This window comes from Hemicordylus capensis, chromosome 13 (genome assembly GCF_027244095.1).
Source record: "Hemicordylus capensis ecotype Gifberg chromosome 13, rHemCap1.1.pri, whole genome shotgun sequence".
Taxonomy (NCBI): Eukaryota; Metazoa; Chordata; class Lepidosauria; order Squamata; family Cordylidae; genus Hemicordylus; species Hemicordylus capensis.
In genome coordinates, this window is record NC_069669.1 from 22,539,401 (window position 1) to 22,559,134 (window position 19,734).

Below are 19,734 nucleotides of genomic sequence, written 5' to 3' on the forward strand. Positions count from 1 at the left end.
ACAGTTGGTTAAAAAACCTAACTGCTTCTGTTTCATTTGTTATTTTGGATGCGCCATTGAAATTCCATGGTGCGTCTTACCGTGTATTGAGTGAAAAGACAGAATGGCCGTGTAGGTTTTACTCGGATAGCAATATCTCCTTCTTTCCCGGGAGGCAAGATATTGGCGTCCTCATCTATTATCTAAAAGCAAACGCAAAACTGTGTATCAAATAGAATTTTTTTAAAAAATCCTGAATTACAAAATTAGATGGGGGGGTGGGCTACTGAATTGTCTTAGGAAGCTGTACTAGGCATTTTGGTGAGGGGCTCTCTGGATGCTTTCCAGAGCAGAAATGAAATAATCTGCTATTGCTGTTTATTCCACCCATTTGGGCATTCTATCTTTTTTATGTGCTCCATCGAATTTAGCCAATTGACTTGATCCAGATATTCATGCTGTGATGTGCACAGAGGCCTTCTGCAGGCTGCCTCTATAGAATGGGGCAGTAGGTTCCATACTGGAGGATAAACAGGATTCCCAGTATAGAGAAGCAGGAATATAGGCTTCTATATGCCTTTCTTAGAAAAGGAGCCACCTCTAGATCCCATTGTATCGGGCAGCAGCGATATAGGAAGATGCTGAAAGGCATCATCTCAATGGTTAATCCCTCCTGTATTCTACCCAAGTCAACCACATGGCTCTGTGGGCGCCTGGAGTTGACACCAACTCGACGGCACAACATTAGCTCCTATCTACACTTTGGAGAGGTTCACATGCAACAGAGGCACCTGAGGTTAGCACACTCCTCTGCACATCCCTGTGTGAGCATCTCTTTCCTGTCCAGGTTCTGAAATGCCGAGACTGGTCGTGATGTCAAAGTCCACCAGTCTCGGCACACCCTGCCCTACTCCTGGCAGAGAACCTGACAGGGAACCTGTAACTCACTTCTGATCTCAGTTACAGAGGCCAGCAGGTCCCCTGACAGGCTGGTGGGTTCAAACATCACAACCAATCTCAGCGTACCAGAACCTGGACAGGAAACAGAAGCCCGTGCGAGGATGGAGAGAGAGGGTTCCCGGGCTGCAGCCGCTTGCATGAACCTCAAGTGCCACCGCGACATCGGAACCCGCCCCTTTCCTGCTCTTTCCTCCCTGCTCCCCACCTTCTCTACTTCTGAGCTCTCTTTCTGTCCATCTCCCCAGCCCACGATTTCCCCGTCTTCCCCCAAAAGACTTAAAAACAAAAATCACAAGAAGATAACAAGGATGTTGATGTCACACAGGTGCACCCTGCTTCAGGATCCTCTCCTACTAGAAAGACCAATGGCTTAAATGACTCTTATGGGCTGGCAGGTACACGGTACCTGAGTGTCATAGGCTGGAGAAGGCTTCCCCATTGATCCTGGCTTAATCTTCATCCCCTTGAAAGTCCCACAAACCAGCACCTGCTCCAAAGAGGAAGGGGAAGGAAAGAGCAGCTGAAGAATAAAATTGGAAAGAGAAGGGGTGGGGTGGCATTTGTTGTGAATGGGCTGGTAGGAGGAGGGAGCACCCCAAGTCAGGCTCCAAGCCCCCTGTGCATTCCTGAGAACCGGCCATGTGTTGGCAAACATCAAGGCAGGGAGAGCGGGGAGGGGTCATCCGCTAGCTGTGACTTAGGTAGGACGGGGGTGGTCAGCCCACACTGTGTACCCAGCGCTGTCCCAAGGTGGAGGAAAAGCACGTTCCGTCCCATTCGCGTGATCACAGCTAGCATGCAAGCACTTCTCCTTCCTCCTATCTTGAATTTTGCCGACACAGGAGGCTTGAAGCCTGCCTGGATGCTCCTCTCACCCACCTTTCGGTTGTGAGAACCACCACCAGGGCGCTTTCCAGACTAGACCCTACAATGGGGTCAGGACGTATCTCGGGAGCGTGCTCCCACACTTCCTGTGCAGCAGTCCCTAAAGGGACAGCAGGGCGCCGTTCACATTTCCAATGCCTTGTTGCTAATTTAATCGCTGTGATTTAGAGCAAGGATGTTGTATATCTGGTGTGAAGAAGTTGCTGTTCTTTGGATTGTTAGTTGCTGCGAGACGGCTCCCCCTGCTGTTTACGTTTCCAACTTGCCTGAACGGAGGTATTTTGCTGCTAATGAGCAGCTAGTATGGAAAGCACCCAGGCCTATGAAAACCAATTGCAGCCATTTCATCCCTTGCAGCCCCATAGCACAAAGAGAACAGCCTCTTCCTCCACCGCCAAAAGTGCTCAGCCTACCGTTTCGGTCTGCCCGTAGCCTTCGTAGATATCCAGCCCTGTTTTGGTTTTCCATTGCTCTATCACTTCCGGGTTCATGGGTTCCCCTGCAGTCACACAGTGCTTCAGACTGCAGAATGTATAACTTTAGACAAAGAAGGAGACGGGAGGGAAGAAAAGGCAGAGTTGTTTATTTGTAAAGAGTTAACAACCAGGTTTTTAAAAACTACAGGAAACCTCAGTTTTCTGGACCCCCACATTCCAGATTTTGGATTTTCTGGAAAGCGTTTGTGGAACCGGAAGCTAGGCCATTTTGCGTCCTCATTCTGCTCTTGACTGCTGTCCTGGGCATATGAGAACCAGGCCTAAGTCACCGTAATTTCCATCTCCCTCCCACAACTGGGAGGAGATCTGGTCTTGTGGTAGCAAGCATGAATTGTCCGGTTTGCTAAGCAGGGTCCACCCTGGTCTGCATTTGGCCGGGAGACACGTGAGCATTGTTAGATATGGGGCCACTCTGGGAAGGGCAGCTGCATGATTGCTTGCAGAAGGCTCCAAGTTCCCTCCCCAGCAGCATCTCCAAGACAGGATTGAGAAAGACTCCTGCCTGCAACCTTGAAGGAGCTGCTGCCAGTCTGAGTAAACAATACTGAGCTGGATAGACAAAGGGTCTGACTCAGCAGAAGGCAGCTTCCTATGTTCCTAACTGGCGTGTCCTGCCCTCTCAGCTCCAGAAGTCTAAACAGCTGTGAAAAGATGGTGTTTTGCTTGTCCGGTAATGGAAGGCCACCAATGAGTGGCTCTCTGTTTGGTAAGATCCAACCTTTGATATCAGCCATCATCACAGACTGCCTCAGTATGAAGCAAGGCCAGGACTGTTGAAGAACAGTCAAATGGCAAATAGTAAGTGCTTCTCACCTGGTGAAATCCTGATGGATAAGCATCCGATAAGCAGTTGGAGCAGAACAGAAAGTTGTTATGGGAAACCTGGACAAAGTCTAGATGATTAGAAAAGAGAGGATTTATGAAAACAAAACCTGACTCAACCAGGCTTAGATCTGCAGACTCTACAATTCACAAGATGGGAGAGCAGCACGCACCCCCCACCCCACCCACGGATCAGGCCACGCTCTTCTCTTGTGGAATTCGTTCAGGAATTCCACAACTTTACTTACACCACCTAAAAGCCTCAGCCTCTCCTAAGATCACCTCTAAGATTAACCTTAACAAATGGTGTAAACAGGGCTGGGGAAGAAGGCCCTTAAGAGGCACAAGCAAGGAAAACAAAAGAAGTTAGAGGAAAAGAAGCCCCACATTCCAGCAGGAAGAATCCCCGGATCCCAGGATGAGATAAAGCAGCCACTGAGGGTGATGCGTACCCCCTCCAAGTCCTTGAACCAGGCTGTGGGACCCCCAGGAAGAGATTTGTGCAGGTGGAAAGGTTTTCTGGAGTGGGAGGAGAGGCACAGAAAGGGCTCCTCCTTTGTGCCTGCTCCACTGTGCAAGGAGCCTTCCGGACTAGGATGTGGAAGGCTCCTGGTGGGCGTGCAGCAGCCCTTCTTCCCGGGCCGGAAAGTGGTACGAGGATGCCATGCGGGGGAGAGCTGGGCCTGAAGCCTGGGCTGGGCAACCTCTGGCCCTCCAGTTGCGGCTGGACGGCAACTCCCCTCGTCCCCGGCCAAAATCATTTGCACTTGGGAAGACGGGAGCTGCAGCTCAAGGCAGCTAGAGGGCCAAAGGTTGCCCACACCCGGGCTGATGCCCAGATCTCGCCCAAGGGGCATCTCTGTGGTGGTATAGCCCTGCCTTAACTTGTGGCAGGGAAAGGCAACAGAGTTCTGGGGCACCTTACAGAGGGACACATTTACTGCAGCAGAGTTTCCACAGGAGGAAATGTTGGAGATGGAGTTCCAGTGCATCGACCTTTTGCACCAACGATCCTAATCACCACTAGGGGCATCATTGGGAGCAGAGGTGAGGGTCTCCTTACCTGTCCCTGCTTTGCCTCTATTCTATGACCCCTGCTTTGACTCCTCCGGTATTTCCTGTAGTGAGTCAGTCCTCCTTCCTTTCCTCGTGGAGAGCAGATGGGAGCATCTCTCTCTCTCCCCACCTACCTATTCATTATCTGAAGCTCATAGTTAGGACAGGCCTTTCCTATCTCAAATGTACTTAACTAATAAACCTTACTTTGTTCAGACTGCAGTCCAATCTCCAGGCGTGTTCTTAAACAGCTGCAACAACAAAGCTCTGCACTACTTCGTAACTGGAGTGGGCAGCTTCCTCCTGGCGCTTGGCTAAACAAACTCCAACAAGAAATTGGCCTCCACACACGTTTCTGGTTGCTTTGTTAGACTTTTCCATCCTGGAGGACTGTTTGCCATTAGAAGAAACGACAGGCCTCAGGCCAGTTTAGCTGCCACATAGAACCACAGTTAAATCTCGGTTCAGTGCGACATCCCTGAACATCAGAAATGCCCCCCCCCAACTCCCTTGCCTGCACAAGCCTCGGAAGAATTCTGCTCCCGACTGCCGTTAAACACAAGTCAAGATGGGTCATGACATCCAAACCAACGGATCTTGTGTTATTCTAAGCACCTTCTTGGGTAAATACGGACATTGGGGGTCACTTACTTCCAGGACAGGTGTGGCCTCAAAGCGTGGCAGCTCATGCACAAACACACACGCCCCCTGGATCCATGGGGCAAATACGCTACTCCACGCCGATTTCGCCCAGCCTGTGTCTGAAGTGTTCCAAATTACATCCGAGGGGGTCAAATCAAGCCAATACCTAATAAGCAGAACACACACATCACGTTTGCAAAGGAAATCAACTGCTGCCATACAGGGAGATAAGAGACTCCAGACTGCAATAAGAGCGGCAGAATATTGTGAGCGTGACCAGACTGCTTTGGACGCTGTAATTAGAACATGGGCAACAAATACAGTTTTGGTCTCAATAGATTGGTGAGCCCATGCTCCCCATAACAGGGATTCCCAGATATGGTTGACTACAACTCCCATCATCCCAGCCACAATGGCCTTTGGTTGGGATGATGGGAGTTGTAGTCAACAACATCAGGGCACTCCTGTTACGGAAAATACTGTGAGTCTCAGCTTGACATTCCAGACTTATAAGCACTTACTTGGACGCAGGGGATGACATTGTTAGTGTACATACTGTAGTGGCTGCAAGCTATGCCTATTTATATATTGCTTTTCAGCATATTTATATATTGCTTTTCTTCTTCCCTAAGAAAAATAAATGGGCACGGGGTGGGGCGGGGGACAGTTTCCTACCCCCAAATTAAGCATGAGGAAGATACCAGCAAGGGCCACCGGGAAGGAAGCTCTGCTGGGACAGGTCCTCTCCACTCCCCCTGCTAAATACCAGCGAGCCCCCGCTTGAGAGGTGTCTCTTTGCTCAGCTCAGTTGGCAAGGGTAACAGTGCTTTGCCCAGCACCGCAGGGGCTCCATGAAGGGAAGCAGAGCCCGGTCGGACCCCAGCAGCAACATCTAGGAAGGCATGCAGAGAGTGCTGCCAAGCGCAGCCCATCGTGGGTAAAGCCCTGGGAAGGACTACAGTCCCGGCCAGCGCTCTGTGCACACCTCCCCTCCAAGATGGCGCTGGGGCTCCAGAGGGCTGTAAGGAGCCCCACCTGCACTGGGCACAGCTCAGCACTGCACCATGGGAACACTCACCTTCCCATGGTGGCACAGGGGTTGTGCAGAGTACCTTGGCTGGAGAGCGGCACTTGGGGTTGGTCAGAGCCACCAGCCCTGCTCTAAGGATTCAGCGAGCTTCGAGACAGGGGTGGGCCAACTCAGCCCTCCAGCTGTTGCTGAACGACAACTTGCATCATCATCCCTCACTATTGGCCACTGTGGGACCTATACTGAGTCAGACCCTTGGTCCATCTAACTCAGTCTTGTCTTCACAGACTGGCAGTGGCTTCTTCAAGGCTGCAGGCAGGAGTCTCTCTCAGCCCATTCTTGGAGATGCTGCCAGGGAGGGAACTTGGAACCTAGATGCTCTTCCCAGAGCGGCCCCATCCCCTGAGGGGAAGATCTTCCAGTGCTCACATGTGGTCTCTCATTCAAATGCAACCAGACTCTGCTTAGCTAAGGGGACAAGTCTTGCTGGCTCCCACAAGACCAGCTCTCCTCCCTCCACTGTGGCAGGGGATGATGGGAGTTGTAGTCCCCCAATACCTGGAGAGCTGAGTTTGCCCACACCCCTGCTCTAGCACATCCACACAACTTCAGCCCTCCAGCTCCCACCATCCCTAGCCTCAGTGGCCAACAGTCAGGGATGATGGGAGTTGTAGTCCCACAACAGCTGGAGGGCTGAAGGTGTGCAGCGGCCCTGGTCTATAGGGATGCTGCTGTTGAGGAGTCTTGCACCAAGCCAGGGCACAAAGACTCCTGGGATCGCCCTCGACTGCTCGGATTGAACTGGCTGCCGATCACTCCCTAACAGAAAGGAAGGAAAGACCCTTCTGCACCTTCCGTTGATGCCCAGTCCGATTCCATGGCTGCAATGGGAATGCTCAGTCATTTTTGGAGCACCTGTAGTTCCACTGGTGAAATAGACAGACATTGGATCGTGGCTCCTGGTGGCCACACAGCTGTGATCCGCATGAGCCAAGCTGAAAGACAGGCAAAGACTCGGGATGAAAGGGAAGACAACCTTGGGCCTCAAGATCAAGACTCCCCTCACAAGCACAAGGTCTTCCTGAGACCCAGGCTGCACAACCCTCCTGCAGATGCTGGATCACAATTCCCACCATCCCTGACTACTGGCCACTGTGGCTAGGGATGATGGGAATTGTAGTCCAACAATATCTGGAGAGCTCAGGTTGGTCACGCCTGGTCCAGACCATATTCTACTCAACTGCTCACTCGGAAGAAACACAATCAGAATAACGTAGACATATTAAGAGATCTGCATTCATGCTCTAGTTGTTCTGGGACAATTCCCCACCCCATCATGTCCCCTCGTCACAAATATTCTGGCCATGGGACTAATGCTGCAGTTGCCAGGATTGCCTTCATCAAACTCTTGGTTAACCCAAGTCGCATTCGGGCTGTAAACAGCAGGGGGAGTCGTCTTGCTGCAACTACGGTAGCAACCTGAAAAAACCAGCAACTTTTTCACACGGGATATGCAGCGTCCTTGCTCTAAAAATCGTAGCGATTAAATTCGCAACAAGGCATTGGCAATGTGAATGTCACTCTGCTGTTCGCGTAGGGACTGCGGTGTCACGACGCAGGAAGTGTGGAAGCACACTTCCGAGATGCAGGGTCTAGTCTGGAAAGCGCCCTGATGTCCTGAATAGATTGAGATCTGATCTGGCATGTTATTTAACCCTAATTATACAGTTTAAAAGCCAAGCAAAACACCTCCACTATCTTAATTCCTACTGTGCAGCTAAAGAGTTTTTCAAGTAGCCAAGTAGTTGGACCGAAATATTTTACGGAGTGGGGGTATCAATAAAGGCAGTTCATGTGCTTTAATTGTTATACTGAAACACATCCAAAGCTTTAAATTAAAATAACTTTTTAAATTGGAATACCCAAATTGGTAGAACATATGTATACTCTCGTACATTTCCTAGGGCAGGGGACAACCACCATAATTTCCAGCCAGAATCAACCCCATTCTGGCTGAGGATGATGGGAATTGTAGTTAGCAACGTCTGGGGACCCACGTTTGAGAACCTTTGTCCTTGAGATAATCACCGGAAAAACATTAAATTACAACTTGGAAACTTGCCTAATATTGCATTGGCAGCCATTCATTGTTACTAATGAATTTTATGAAACAAGGCTGGACATCCAGAAGAGCCTTGTGCATGCGCAGCAGTGAGAGCTCTAGGCTACCACTGCGATGTCACTTGAGTAGGAGAAGGGCCAACTTTTGTCAATTTTCCCTTCCCCCTCAATTTATGTGTCGCCAAAACACATCACTGAGGGTTGTGTGACTCTCAAGGATATATTCTGGTGACACATGGTTGACTTTGGAGGGAAGACTGGTGAAAACTGCCCCTTTCTCTACTCAAGCACAGCGGTAGTCTGGAACTCGTACTGCTGCACTTGTGCAATGCTAATCTAGATGTCCGCCAATGAAATTTTAGAAATGGGGAAATTTCCACCCCACACCTCTGTCCTCTGTGCGATGCCAACTCCTGAGAACAACTCCTCAGCTATCCCAGAGACAAGCCAGTACTTACTTCAACAAGCTGCTGAAGTTTACCCAGCCTTCCTTGTCCTCTTTCGACACAAGTAATTTGGATTCCAAAGACTGGCATTTTGAAGCGATTGTATCTACAGCTGGGGCCAAAACCTGGTCAGTAATGATACATTTGGCCCTTGATGTCTGCACTCTGTGGAGGATGTCTTTTGCTGTCAGCTGTGTGGTCCCGGGAATGAGGACCGTTCCTAATGAAGGGATGGAATTCAGAGGATTAGTAGCCATGTGGCATGCTTCTCATTTCAGATTGATGGAAAGGTTTGGGGGCATCTGCCTTGCAGCAGGCGTGTCTGCAAATATTGCTGAGTCTCCCGTGCTCTGTCTTCCAAAGGAAACCAAGCAGGGTCGCACTGCCCCTGGGACATAGGAAGCTGCCTTCTACGGAGTCAGACCCTCGATCCATCTCCCTCAGGAGTGTCTACACCAGGGCTGCACAACTTTGGCTCTCCAGCTGTTCTTCGACTACAACTCCCATCACCCCTGACTACTGGCCACTGTGGTGGGGATGGTTGGAGTTGTAGTCCAACAGCAGCAGGAGGGCCAAAGCTGTGCAGTTCTGGCCGACACTGGCTGGCTGCAGCTCTCCAGGGCTTCAGGCAGGGCTCTTTCCCAGCTGTACCCAGAGATGCCAGGAATCAGATCTGGGGCTTTCTGCATGCACAGCAGGTGCGCTTCCACTGAGCGGTGGTGTCTGTCTGGTGCAAGAGGGTGAGGATGACTATTCCTGAGCATTCTGATCCAGTACTGAAATCCCTGGGGAGCGGGGGGTGGATTTGGATTTATTTATTACATTGGACCTCCAACAGGTTTCCGCTTCTGGCAATAACACCGGTACAATTATCTGCACACAAGGAGCTGAAAATGATACTGCCCCCACCCACACCAAGTCTCCAAATATGGGACATTTGGTTTGGGACAAACCCCAAACCTTCGACACATGTCCCCATAAATAGAAAGATTTATTTCCCCATATATAGAAATGGCCAGAAAGGGCAGCACTGAAGTGTGGGTATTCCACATAAACCTGCACAGAGACAGGGTGGGCGACGGGCATACAGTGGAGCCGCCTTCACGCCTTGCTGGTCAGAGGAATAACTTTCCAGACTGGTTGCTCCGGTGCAACTAGTTCTTCCGGTTCCAAATAGAAGCTGAATGTGCAGAGCCGAGACAAAAGACATCGAATAAATGTTTAGCTGGACCCATCTCCCTCATTCTGCCCCCCACGGCAGGAGAGTTTTCAGACAGCAAGGCTTTACTGCAAGTTCGAAGTTGCCCCCCCAAACCTACACAAAAAGTGGATTTTTTTACCCGGGACATGAAACGGGTTGCACTCGAACACACAATGAAAAACCCGAATGGTGTGTGAAGTGCTCCCCGATAGCTCCCAGGGACTTCAGGGTAAATGTGGTAGATATGTGAACGCACCCCCTCCATTCCAGAAGAGATGTGAGCTAAAAGCCCAGTGTGAAAAATGCCCAGCTGACATTTGGGTTGCCAAATGTTGTGAATGCCAACCTGTTCGTATACAAGCCACGTTCAAGAGCCACCATTCTGGAATCCGCGAGAGGATCACTATAACACGATCGCCCTGCTGCAAGCCACATTGTTCAGAAAGCACAACAGCGGCTTTCTTGGACTCACGTGCCAGCTCCTCAAAGCTCCATTTCACTTCATCGGCTTGGTCACCGACCCACCACAGAGCTGGGTTTGCAGGCCGTCTCCCTTCCTGATGGAGCAACAGAACACTCATGAACACAGGAACATAGGAAGCTGCTGTATACGGAGTCAGACCCTTGGTCCATCTAGATCAGTATTGTCTACATTGACTGGCAGCAGCTCTCCAAGGTTTCAGGCAGGAATCTCTCCCAGCACTACCTGGGAGTTATCCACACCTGGCTTCATGCTGTGGGGTAAATATTGAGCGAAGCCACTCGCAGCATTGAGGGAAGCAGCCCCTCCCCTCTGCTCTTGGGTTTGCTTTTGATGCAAGTTGACATGGCATGCCTCCCTGTTCTCCTTCTAGCCAATGTGGGGTGGGAGGAGAGAGATTACTAAAGAGCTACATCTGCATTTGTAAAGAGAGTATCCTTCTTATCATGCTAATGATTCTGTGTCAGCGCCTCTTCCTATTTGCTCCGCATTTTCAGAAAAAGTCCTTTAAAACTAGCATTTTAAAAACCCGGAAATACATTTAGATAAGCTAGAATTTGCAAGACAAAGCCCGATTTGTGTGTGTGGAGTGGGTCTAAGGATCTTGAAGGGACTTCAGGGTAGGTTTGGCTGGTGCGTAAATACACACACACTCTCCAGAAGGAGATTCGGGGTAGAAGCCCCGTGTGTAAAGCCTCCTGGAGATGCTGCCAGGGAATGTGTCGGAGATGGAGTTGCAGTACATTGAACTGGCCCTGTGAAATGGGAGCATCCATCACCCACCACAACAATGCCCATGGGCAACTTTTAGGAAGAGCTGAGCTCAAGCATAAAAAAGGGACAGCGATGATATACCTTCTCTGCCTTGGCCCACATGTCCACCACGTCTTTTGCAAAGTTGAAGTACTCTGGCACTTCCGGCTTATACTGTTCTCGTATGGACTTATAATCAGAAAAATTCTGAGCTGCTGCTGCCAGGTGACACGTGCTGAAGGGTCTGGCAGGAGCGAGGCTGAGGGTCCACAGAGACCGGAGGGGACAGGCCTTCCGTAACACGCCAAGACGAGCCATTGCGGGGGCCTTCCACAGGTCCTTATCTTCAGTACATTGTTCACAAGCCGCTGGTCTGAAATGCATACGGGAAACAGGCACAGGATTAGCAAAGAAGCCATGGGCTCTTCCATGAGGTGAGGTGAGGCTGTTGCCTCGGGTGGCGGGTCTGGAAGGGCAGCAGACACCACACGCCATCTCCCTGGCTGCTGTTGCCTCTCTCCCAGCACCTTGGCTCATGCCTTGCCCTAGCCATTGGCTTCTAGAGGTGTGGGGTGGAGATTTTTTCACATAAAATTTTCCACAAAGGGAATTCTTTCTAGAAAAATTCCCCATACTTTAATTCTCTGGAGGAAATTTTCCACTTCTAAAATTTCTGCTTGGCTACTTGAAAAACTTTGGAGATACAGTGAAGGGAAATTAAGATGGTGGGAGTGTTTTACGGAATAAATAGGTCAAACAACATCCCACATCAGATCACAATCCACTTAGAGCATCAGGGCGCTTTCCAGACTAGCTGCTCATCAGCAGCAAAATGCCTCTGTTCGGGCAAGTCGCATTTGAAACGTAAACAGCAGGGGGAACCGTCTCGCGGAAACTAATAACCTGAAAAAACAACAACTTTTTCATGCCGGATATGCGACGTCCTTGCTCTCTATTGCAGCAATTAAATTTGAAACAAGGCATTGGAAATCTGAACGGCACCCTGCTGTCCGCAAAGGGACTGCGGTGTCATGACACAGAAAGTGTGGAAGCACACTTCCGAGATACATCTTGACCCTGTTGTAGGGTCTAGTCTGGAAAGCGCTTAGGAAAACGTGAACAGTACGGTGTTTTTTTGAGGAAAACACAATGCAGATTTTATGAGGGGGAAATTCTTGTGGGAAAATATTCTGGAAATTTTCCAAATTCCAAATCATTTGAAAACCCACGTCTCTGTCGGCTTCTTCCACATGCTGAGGATTTCAGCATTTAAAAAAAAAACAAAAACCAGCTCTACACACTTCTAGTCTTTACAGCTAACAGTTTGAGTCGATAAGCCTTCCTGTGGATTGGGACCAGGGCACTCCAAGGGCCATCCCTTCTCACATTATCCCATCCATGCAGATCCTCAGTGGAAGCTCTGTTCCACATTCTACCACCAGTGGAGGCCTAGTGGGTGGGAATATATCATAGCCTAGGATCTGTACCCCCAGCTACCCCAGGGGGGTTGACGGCAGGGAGGATGAAGAGCACCAGACACAAGAACCACCCTTGGAGAGAGCCACAGAAGTAGCCACCTCACCAGAGACTCCCACGGAAGGCAGTTCTAGGGCTCATCTTAGTCTGATTCAGTCTGCACAGCCCTATGCTTGTGTGAATGACTCGACTTGTGTTCCTTTTATTTATTTATATTTCTAAGCTGGCTGACATGTGCTTCCCTAGGGAGTGTACATAAGTTAAAATACAACAAATATTTTAAAAAGGTAAAACAATTATGATAAAAAACCAATTAAAATTAATGAAAACCCTGAGAAAGGGTCTTTTAAAAACAGCCAGAGATGGAGAAGATCTGATTTTGACAGGGAGTACCTTCCAGAGCCTCCTGGGACAGCCACAGAGAAGGCCCAGTCCCGAGCAGCCACCAAACAAGCCAGTGGTAGCTGTAACCAGACCTCTCCTGATGATCTTAATAGGCGGGGGGTGGGGGGGTTTCACATTTTAAAAATGAACCTGGCTACAGCCCCTTCACATGCATGGTACAGATAGGAAGTGTACTTCTGTACATTATGTGTTCAGCATAATGTGAACGGCTGTACCTGCGTGCAGATCTGTACCTGTGTACTGTTGGAAATTCTCTGTGGTGAGAGAATCCCTTTCTCATTATAGCAGAGTGCACAGAGGCACAACACAGCGGTAGTTTAGTTAGGCATGCGTGTATGCTGAGAGTAAAGTAACTTGGAGCCAATTCATAGTTTCAAATCAATATAAAATTAATAATCAATATAAAATTAAGGAACTCCATTCTAGATAGGAAAGTGAGGAGTTAGAATCTCTAATCTATCTATCCAGCTGGATGCAGATGGATTCTGCATCTTCTCTGCACATATGGTGCAGGGAGAAAGGCTTGCCATGTTGCAGGGTAGAAGGGCAGTTTGGGAAGAGAGAAAGAGAGAACGGAGCATTGGTGTTCACTTACCGTGAAGGCTCCTTCTGGTTCTTGATGCCAGGGACATCTCTGGGTTATCCTTTCCCACCAGCTCCAAGCAGGACAGATACTGTGAAAAAACAAACAGAAAGTGCCCGCCCACTTGGGGCTGCAGAGGATAACCCCGCCCCAGTTCTCTGTTCGAGCGAGGTATTAGCAACACATAAACTGAACATGTAACCTGTTAAGACCAAAGACATCAAATAGAACTGTAACAGACAGGTACCGTTTAGTAAGGAGAGACACGTGTTTTTCCTGTCTAAGAGATAGGGACAAACCTACCATCCGACGGGACCAGGCAGAGCGTACCACTGGGTGGGTCGAGATGTCCCTGGCATCAAGAACCAGAAGGAGCCTTCACAGTAAGTGAACACCAATGCTCCGTTCTCAGTTCCTGATGCCAGGGACATCTCTGGGGATATACCCCAGCTTGTTCAACAGGGAGGGCAACCGCTTCTGCCTAGTCCCGTGGAAGGACCTGCTGAAAGATTCTCCTGCCGACGGCCGCCTGGACAGTGGCGTGCGTCTCAATTTTATAGTGTTTTGTGAAGGTTGAGGGCGTAGACCATGTTGCCGCTCTGCATATATCCTGAACCGGTGCGTGCGCTGAGAAGGCCGCTGCCGATCTAGTGGAATGTGCCGTGATTCCGGGAGGCGGGTCCTTGTGCATAGACTGATAAGCCAGTACTATACAGTCCTTAATCCAGCGAGCGATGGTTTTTGCGGAAACGGCGGACCCCTTTCCCTTTGTTCGAACTTCCACGAACATGGTGTTGGTGTTGCGTAAGGAAGCTGTGCGCCTAATGTAGGCTTTTAAGCATCTACGCACATCCAGCTTGTGCCAGAGCTTTTCACGTGCATGCGTCGGATGAGGGCAGAAGGAAGGCAGAAAAACGTCCTGAGATTGGTGAAAAGTGGACGGCACCTTCGTGCGCACGAAAGGATCAGGGATGAGCCGTACCGCCTCCTTTTGGAATACACAGAATGCTCTATCGACCGAAAGAGACCTCAATTCCGACACACGGCGTGCTGACGTAATAGCCACCAGAAAGGCCAATTTCTTCGACAGTGTTTCTAGTGGAATGGATGATATCGGTTCAAACGGAGGATGCTGTAATGCGGAGAGGACCAGATGGAGGTCCCATGATGGGAACCTGTGTATTACTGGGGGAGATAGGAGGGTAGCTCCTCTCAGGAAACGTTGCAAGTGTGGGTACTAGGACAGATACTCTTGGGGTCTGCCTGAGATCAGGCCCAGCAATGACGCAGCCTGGCGTTTTAGAGTGTTGGGCTTGAGGCCCTTGTCTAACCCATCTTGAAGGAATTGTAGGATGTGTTTGATGGAAGCCGACCCTCGAGGGATGGAGTGTAGAGAAGACCATTTGAGGAATGCCCGCCAGGTTGTCTGGTATATCCGATTCGTGGAAGGCCTCCTGGATGCCAGGATTGTGTTCGTGACCGCCGTGGAGTATCCGAACTCCTTCAACAAGTTCCGTTCAGTTTCCAGGCGGTCAGCCTTAACCACGCCGGGTCGGGATGGTAAACCGGTCCTTGGGAAAGCAGGTCTTCTCTGACAGGTAGCTGCCATGGTTCCTCCTCTGCCATGAGAACGAGTTCCGGGGACCATGGCCTTCTGGGCCAGAAGGGGGCGATTAATATGACTCGGGCCCTCAAGAGGCGAATCCTCCTGAGGACCCTGGTCAGTAGCGGAGTCGGGGGGTATGCAAACAGCAGTCCCTCGGGCCACGGGCTGGCAAGGGCGTCCACTGATGCCGCTCCCTGAGAGGGGAACCTGGACATGAACTGGTGCACTTTGGAGTTTATCGGGGACGCAAACAAGTCCATGCAGGGAACGCCCATGCGGAGGGTTAGCAGGTGGAAGACCTCTGGGTGAAGACTCCATTCCCCGGGATGAATGTCCTCCCTGCTTAGCCAATCTGCCTTTGTGTTTAGCTCCCCTTTGAGGTGATGGGCTATTAGAGAACGCACATTGGCCTCCGCCCAGTGTAATAGTAGCATTGCCTCCAGGTGAAGGGAGTGGGATCGAGTGCCCCCCTGACGAATGACGTGTGCCTTCGCTGTCGTGTTGTCCGTTTTCACTAGGACGTGGCGATCCCGAATTGTCGCCTGGAAAGCGGCGAGTGCTAACCGGATGGCTCTCAGTTCTCTCCAATTGATACTGTGTGCCTTTTCCGCGGGATCCCAGCGACCCTGGGCCAAAAGATGAAGACAATGAGCTCCCCATCCCCGGTCGCTGGCATCCGTCATAACCAAGACTCTTGGTGGATCGAGGAATTCTCTTCCTGCAAACAAGTTGAGCGGGCTCAACCACCACCTTAGAGCCTGGCAAACTTGCTTCGGTATCTGCAGGTACAGGAGCTTCTTCTTTGCGATGGAGTGCTGGTGAGGTAGGAGGAACCATTGCAGGGGTCGAAGATGGAGTCTCGCCCATGGGACGACGTCCAAGGTCGCAACCATGAGACCCAATAGCCTGGAGAGGGACATCAGTCGACTTTTTGATGACATCAGTGCCGACTTGACCTCCTTTGTGATGATTTCGAAGCAGTCCCAAGGTAGGTACAGGCGATCCTCTTCTGTGTTCATCACCACCCCGAGATGTTGCAGGTGGTGTGTCGGCTCCAGGTTGCTTTTGTGGTAGTTGATGAGGAATCCGTGAGTCTCCAATTCCCCGAGGGTGACCTGTAAGTCCCGCTGAGCCTCCTGGAGGGTGGGGGCTTTCAGGAGCAGATCGTCCAAATACGCAAACAGTCTGATACCCCTCACGCGCAGGAGGGCGACCAAGGGTGCCAGAACCTTTGTAAAGATTCTGGGGGCTGCTGATAGGCCAAACGGTAAGGCTGTGTACTGGAAATGCTTGCCGGCGTATTTGAAGCGCAGGAGGTGTCTGCTGTCGTTGTGAATGGGCACATGTAGATACGCCTCTTTCAGATCGATGGAAGCCAAAAAGTCCATGTGCAACAGAGTTTCCGCTATTGATCTGAGAGTTTCCATCCTGAAGTGGTATTTTTTGACGAACTTGTTGAGAAATTTGAGATCCAGGACTGCTCTTTTTGTTCCGTCCTTCTTTGGGATGGTAAATAAGATAGAATAAACGCCCCCCCCCGACAGGATGGGACGGGTTCTATTGCAGCAATTTCCAGAAGATGCTTGATGGCGAGCATCATGTCTGCGTGTTTGAGGGTGCAGCGAGATCGAGGTGTTGGAATGAACCTGGGGGGAGGAGGGGTGTTTAATTCTATCTTGTAGCCCTGCTGGATCACTGACAGGACCCAGGAGTCGTTGACTGAAGACTCCCAAGCGTGGGAGAATTCTGACAGGCGACCCCCCAACCTGATGACTTTGCAGTCATTGTTGCGGTTTTTGTTTAGGCTGCGAGCCCTGTTGTCTATAGCCGCCCGCACCCCTGTAAGGGAATCGCTGACAACCCCATGTTCCCCTCTGCTGTCTGAAATCCCTGAACCGGCCTCTAAAAGGCCGGGAGGGCCAAAAGGGCTGAAAATTCTGAAACTGTTGGTAATTCTTTTTAAAAGGTTGGCGTTCCGCCTTCCTAGTTGTTGTGGGCATCGTTCTGCGCTTGTCCACTGACTCAACTAAAATATCCTTGAGGGCCTCCTCCCCAAACAACTTAGTGGCATCATAGGGCACAGCGGTCAGGTTGGATCTTGAAGTATTATCCACTGCCCAATTTTTTAGCCAAAGATGGCGCCTGCCGAGAACTGAGGCTGCAGCTACTCTAGCCGAGTATCTTACAGAATCTAGAGTGCCATCCGCCATAAAGGCTTGTGCCTTCTGAATTTTAACGAGCTGCTGTCTAAATCTGATGTTGTCAGCAGGTGGATCGTTTAAAAGGCCATCAATCCACAGTAGGGAGGCCCTAGCTGCCATGGATGCTGCAGCCGCCGCCCTTGTAGCGTGCATTGAGTTTTCATGAGCTCTTTTAAATGCTGATTCAGCTTTTTTATCTGCTGGGTCTTTGAGTGTGACTTCTCCATCCCTAGGGACCAAGGAGTTTGACACCAGCTGAACTATCGGGGCATCCGTTGTAGGAGTCTTGAGCAATTCAGTCACCTCAGCCTGGAAAGCATAAAAGCGGTTAGAGATAGCTAAAGGTTTTCTGTTGGCTGCAGGTAACTTCCATTCTTGTTTGACTACATCTGTGAAAAGAGAGGGAAATGGCAATAAAATTTCTTTAGGGGTGGCCCTGGGGAACACCCAATCACCCTTTTCATTAGATGGTTCTTGATTATTCGACTGCTGAAGGCCAATAGTCTTTAAAATCTTATTCATCAGTGGATTAAAATCATCAGCCACGAAGAGCCTTTGAGACACTGCAGATGCGTCGTTATCGTCTCCCCCTGACCACTCTGCCTCCTCTCTATCAAGATCCATGGGGTCCTGGGGCATAGGTTCTGTGGGGTCAGCGTCCTCCCCCACAGGGAGCGGGCTCTTAGGCTCGTTACTGATAGGGGTTCTAATAGGCCTGGGATTTCGTGGGTTAGGGACCCCTGATCCCTGGTCTGACAACTCAGAGGAGTGTGCATCACTGCCCTTATCCACAGGTTTTTTAGGATTAAGGTGCTTAATCTTCTTTTTGGCCTTCCTGGGGGGAGAGGGGGAGCATTCGCTGGAGGAGTCTGACTCCGAGGGGGAGGGGTCCCGCTTCCTCCGTTTCTTAGACTTTCCCGCCTTACGGGGTGGCCTTATTTGATAAATGGTGTCCACAATCGCATTCTTGAACCAGGCTTGCCATTCTGGGGGTACCGCTTTGGGAATAGAGATAGTAACGCCATGGCTGGGGCCCACATCTCCCCCGCCCCCTACCGATTCGCCTGGTACCTCAACCTGCTCTTGTTGCTGCAGGGAAGGCTTCGGAGGGGCCTGCTGCGATGACTTCAAAATGGCCGCCGGCTGCTTTCGCGCCTTTTCGAGTTCCGTCGCCATTTTATCCTCCTTCCCACTCTTACTGAGGCGAGCTTGCTGTGTCAATAAGACTTCCGAGGGGCCACGAGGACTCGATATGGCGATGGCACCCTCCGCTGCCCTCCGGGCCGCTGAAGCACGTGTCTCGCGGCCCGAAGGCAGGAGACACGCCGCGTACCCGGGAGCGACCGGTGCGGGCGGCTCCAAGGCAGCCGTCACCGTCGCCGCAGCTAAACTAAGCAAACGGAGCTTCTTTAACTGCCCGATGTCTTCCCCTCGCTCCTCTGACCTTGCGTTTGATGCTGTGCAGCTGGGGAGTGTAGAGATCTCCCGCCTGCAGGAATGCCCCGGTTCCGGAGAGCAGAGCGGCAAGCTCGGTCGCGTCGGAGCTGGGGCGTGAAAAGCCCTGGAAAGCCCCGGACCAAAACGGTCCTGATTGCAGCCTCTGGGCACCAAGACGATTCTTGCCCTAATAGGGCTGCCCATGAAATGAGGAGCTGAAGGAGGGGGAAGGGGGGAGGAGAGGTAAGGAGAAGACTAACAATTTTGTTTTTTATTTTTTTTGTTAGGGAACACACACAACAAGGTAAAGAAGGAAAAAGCTGACAGAAAAGTACAGTTAAGAGGCAAAAGAGAGAGTCAAATTCGAGAAAGACCAGGAGAGAAGAAAATCTGCTGCTGGAGCTGAAGCGAGGACAGAAAGAACTGGGGCGGGGTTATCCTCTGCAGCCCCAAGTGGGCGGGCACTTTCTGTTTGTTTTTTCACAGTATCTGTCCTGCTTGGAGCTGGTGGGAAAGGATAACCCAGAGATGTCCCTGGCATCAGGAACTGAGAAGGAAGTTAGTCCCTGAGATTAGCAATCTACATATCAAAGGGATAGAGCAGTGGAGAAGGGGTGACCAATGTCTTGACCCTCTAGCCCTCTGACTTACTAGTCTGTCCTCCACTGTCTGAGACAAAGAGACAGTGCAAAGTCCTTCAACTTCCAACATGTACACTGTACCCCCATTGCCCGAGTGCTGAACGTAACGTATGAATGGACCTCTTCTCTATCTCCATTTTACTTTGGGGCTCTGAAAATTCAGAACTCAGCCACAGAAAATGGCCACCCCCGTGAAAGAAATGAAGAGCAAACAGACATCTAACATTATTTCTTACCTCACTGTCACTTGAGTTTCTGAGATGTTATTCAGGAGCTGCAGCCTGGTGAGGTCCCGTGCTGCTGTGAGATATGGTTTTGCTCCAAACAAAGCAGAAAACATGCAGAGTTAAAGAAGGCCTATCAGATGTATTGCAGCTGTCTGTGACGACAGCCACACCCTTCCTTTTTCTGGTTCTGCTGAAAAGAGAGAGAGGGTGTGTGTATCATTTTTGGAGGAACAGAGCTAATTATCAATAATTGAAGAGAGATAATTGCAGATTATCGTTCAGACA

The 19,734-nt window shown here is 50.5% G+C and overlaps 1 protein-coding gene across 4 annotated transcripts in view; it reads right to left on the minus strand.

The window, feature by feature from the left end:
- Positions 1-19,734, minus strand: part of LOC128336537 (acyl-coenzyme A synthetase ACSM3, mitochondrial-like) — a 39,900-nt gene that overhangs the window by 10,417 nt on the left and 9,749 nt on the right. For 3 of the 4 annotated variants that reach the window (XM_053276382.1, XM_053276383.1, XM_053276381.1), the window contains exons 4-13: positions 19,459-19,636; positions 10,976-11,246; positions 9,986-10,196; positions 8,451-8,658; positions 6,723-6,866; positions 4,851-5,007; positions 3,135-3,214; positions 2,238-2,361; positions 1,346-1,459; positions 81-182 (exon numbers count right to left, since the gene is read on the minus strand). In XM_053276382.1, the coding sequence (XP_053132357.1) occupies positions 81-182; positions 1,346-1,459; positions 2,238-2,361; positions 3,135-3,214; positions 4,851-5,007; positions 6,723-6,866; positions 8,451-8,658; positions 9,986-10,196; positions 10,976-11,246; positions 19,459-19,562 (1,515 nt within the window). In that variant the 5' untranslated portion in view covers positions 19,563-19,636. The remainder of the gene's footprint in view (positions 1-80; positions 183-1,345; positions 1,460-2,237; positions 2,362-3,134; positions 3,215-4,850; positions 5,008-6,722; positions 6,867-8,450; positions 8,659-9,985; positions 10,197-10,975; positions 11,247-19,458; positions 19,637-19,734) is intronic. The other variant, XM_053276384.1, reaches the window with a different exon arrangement.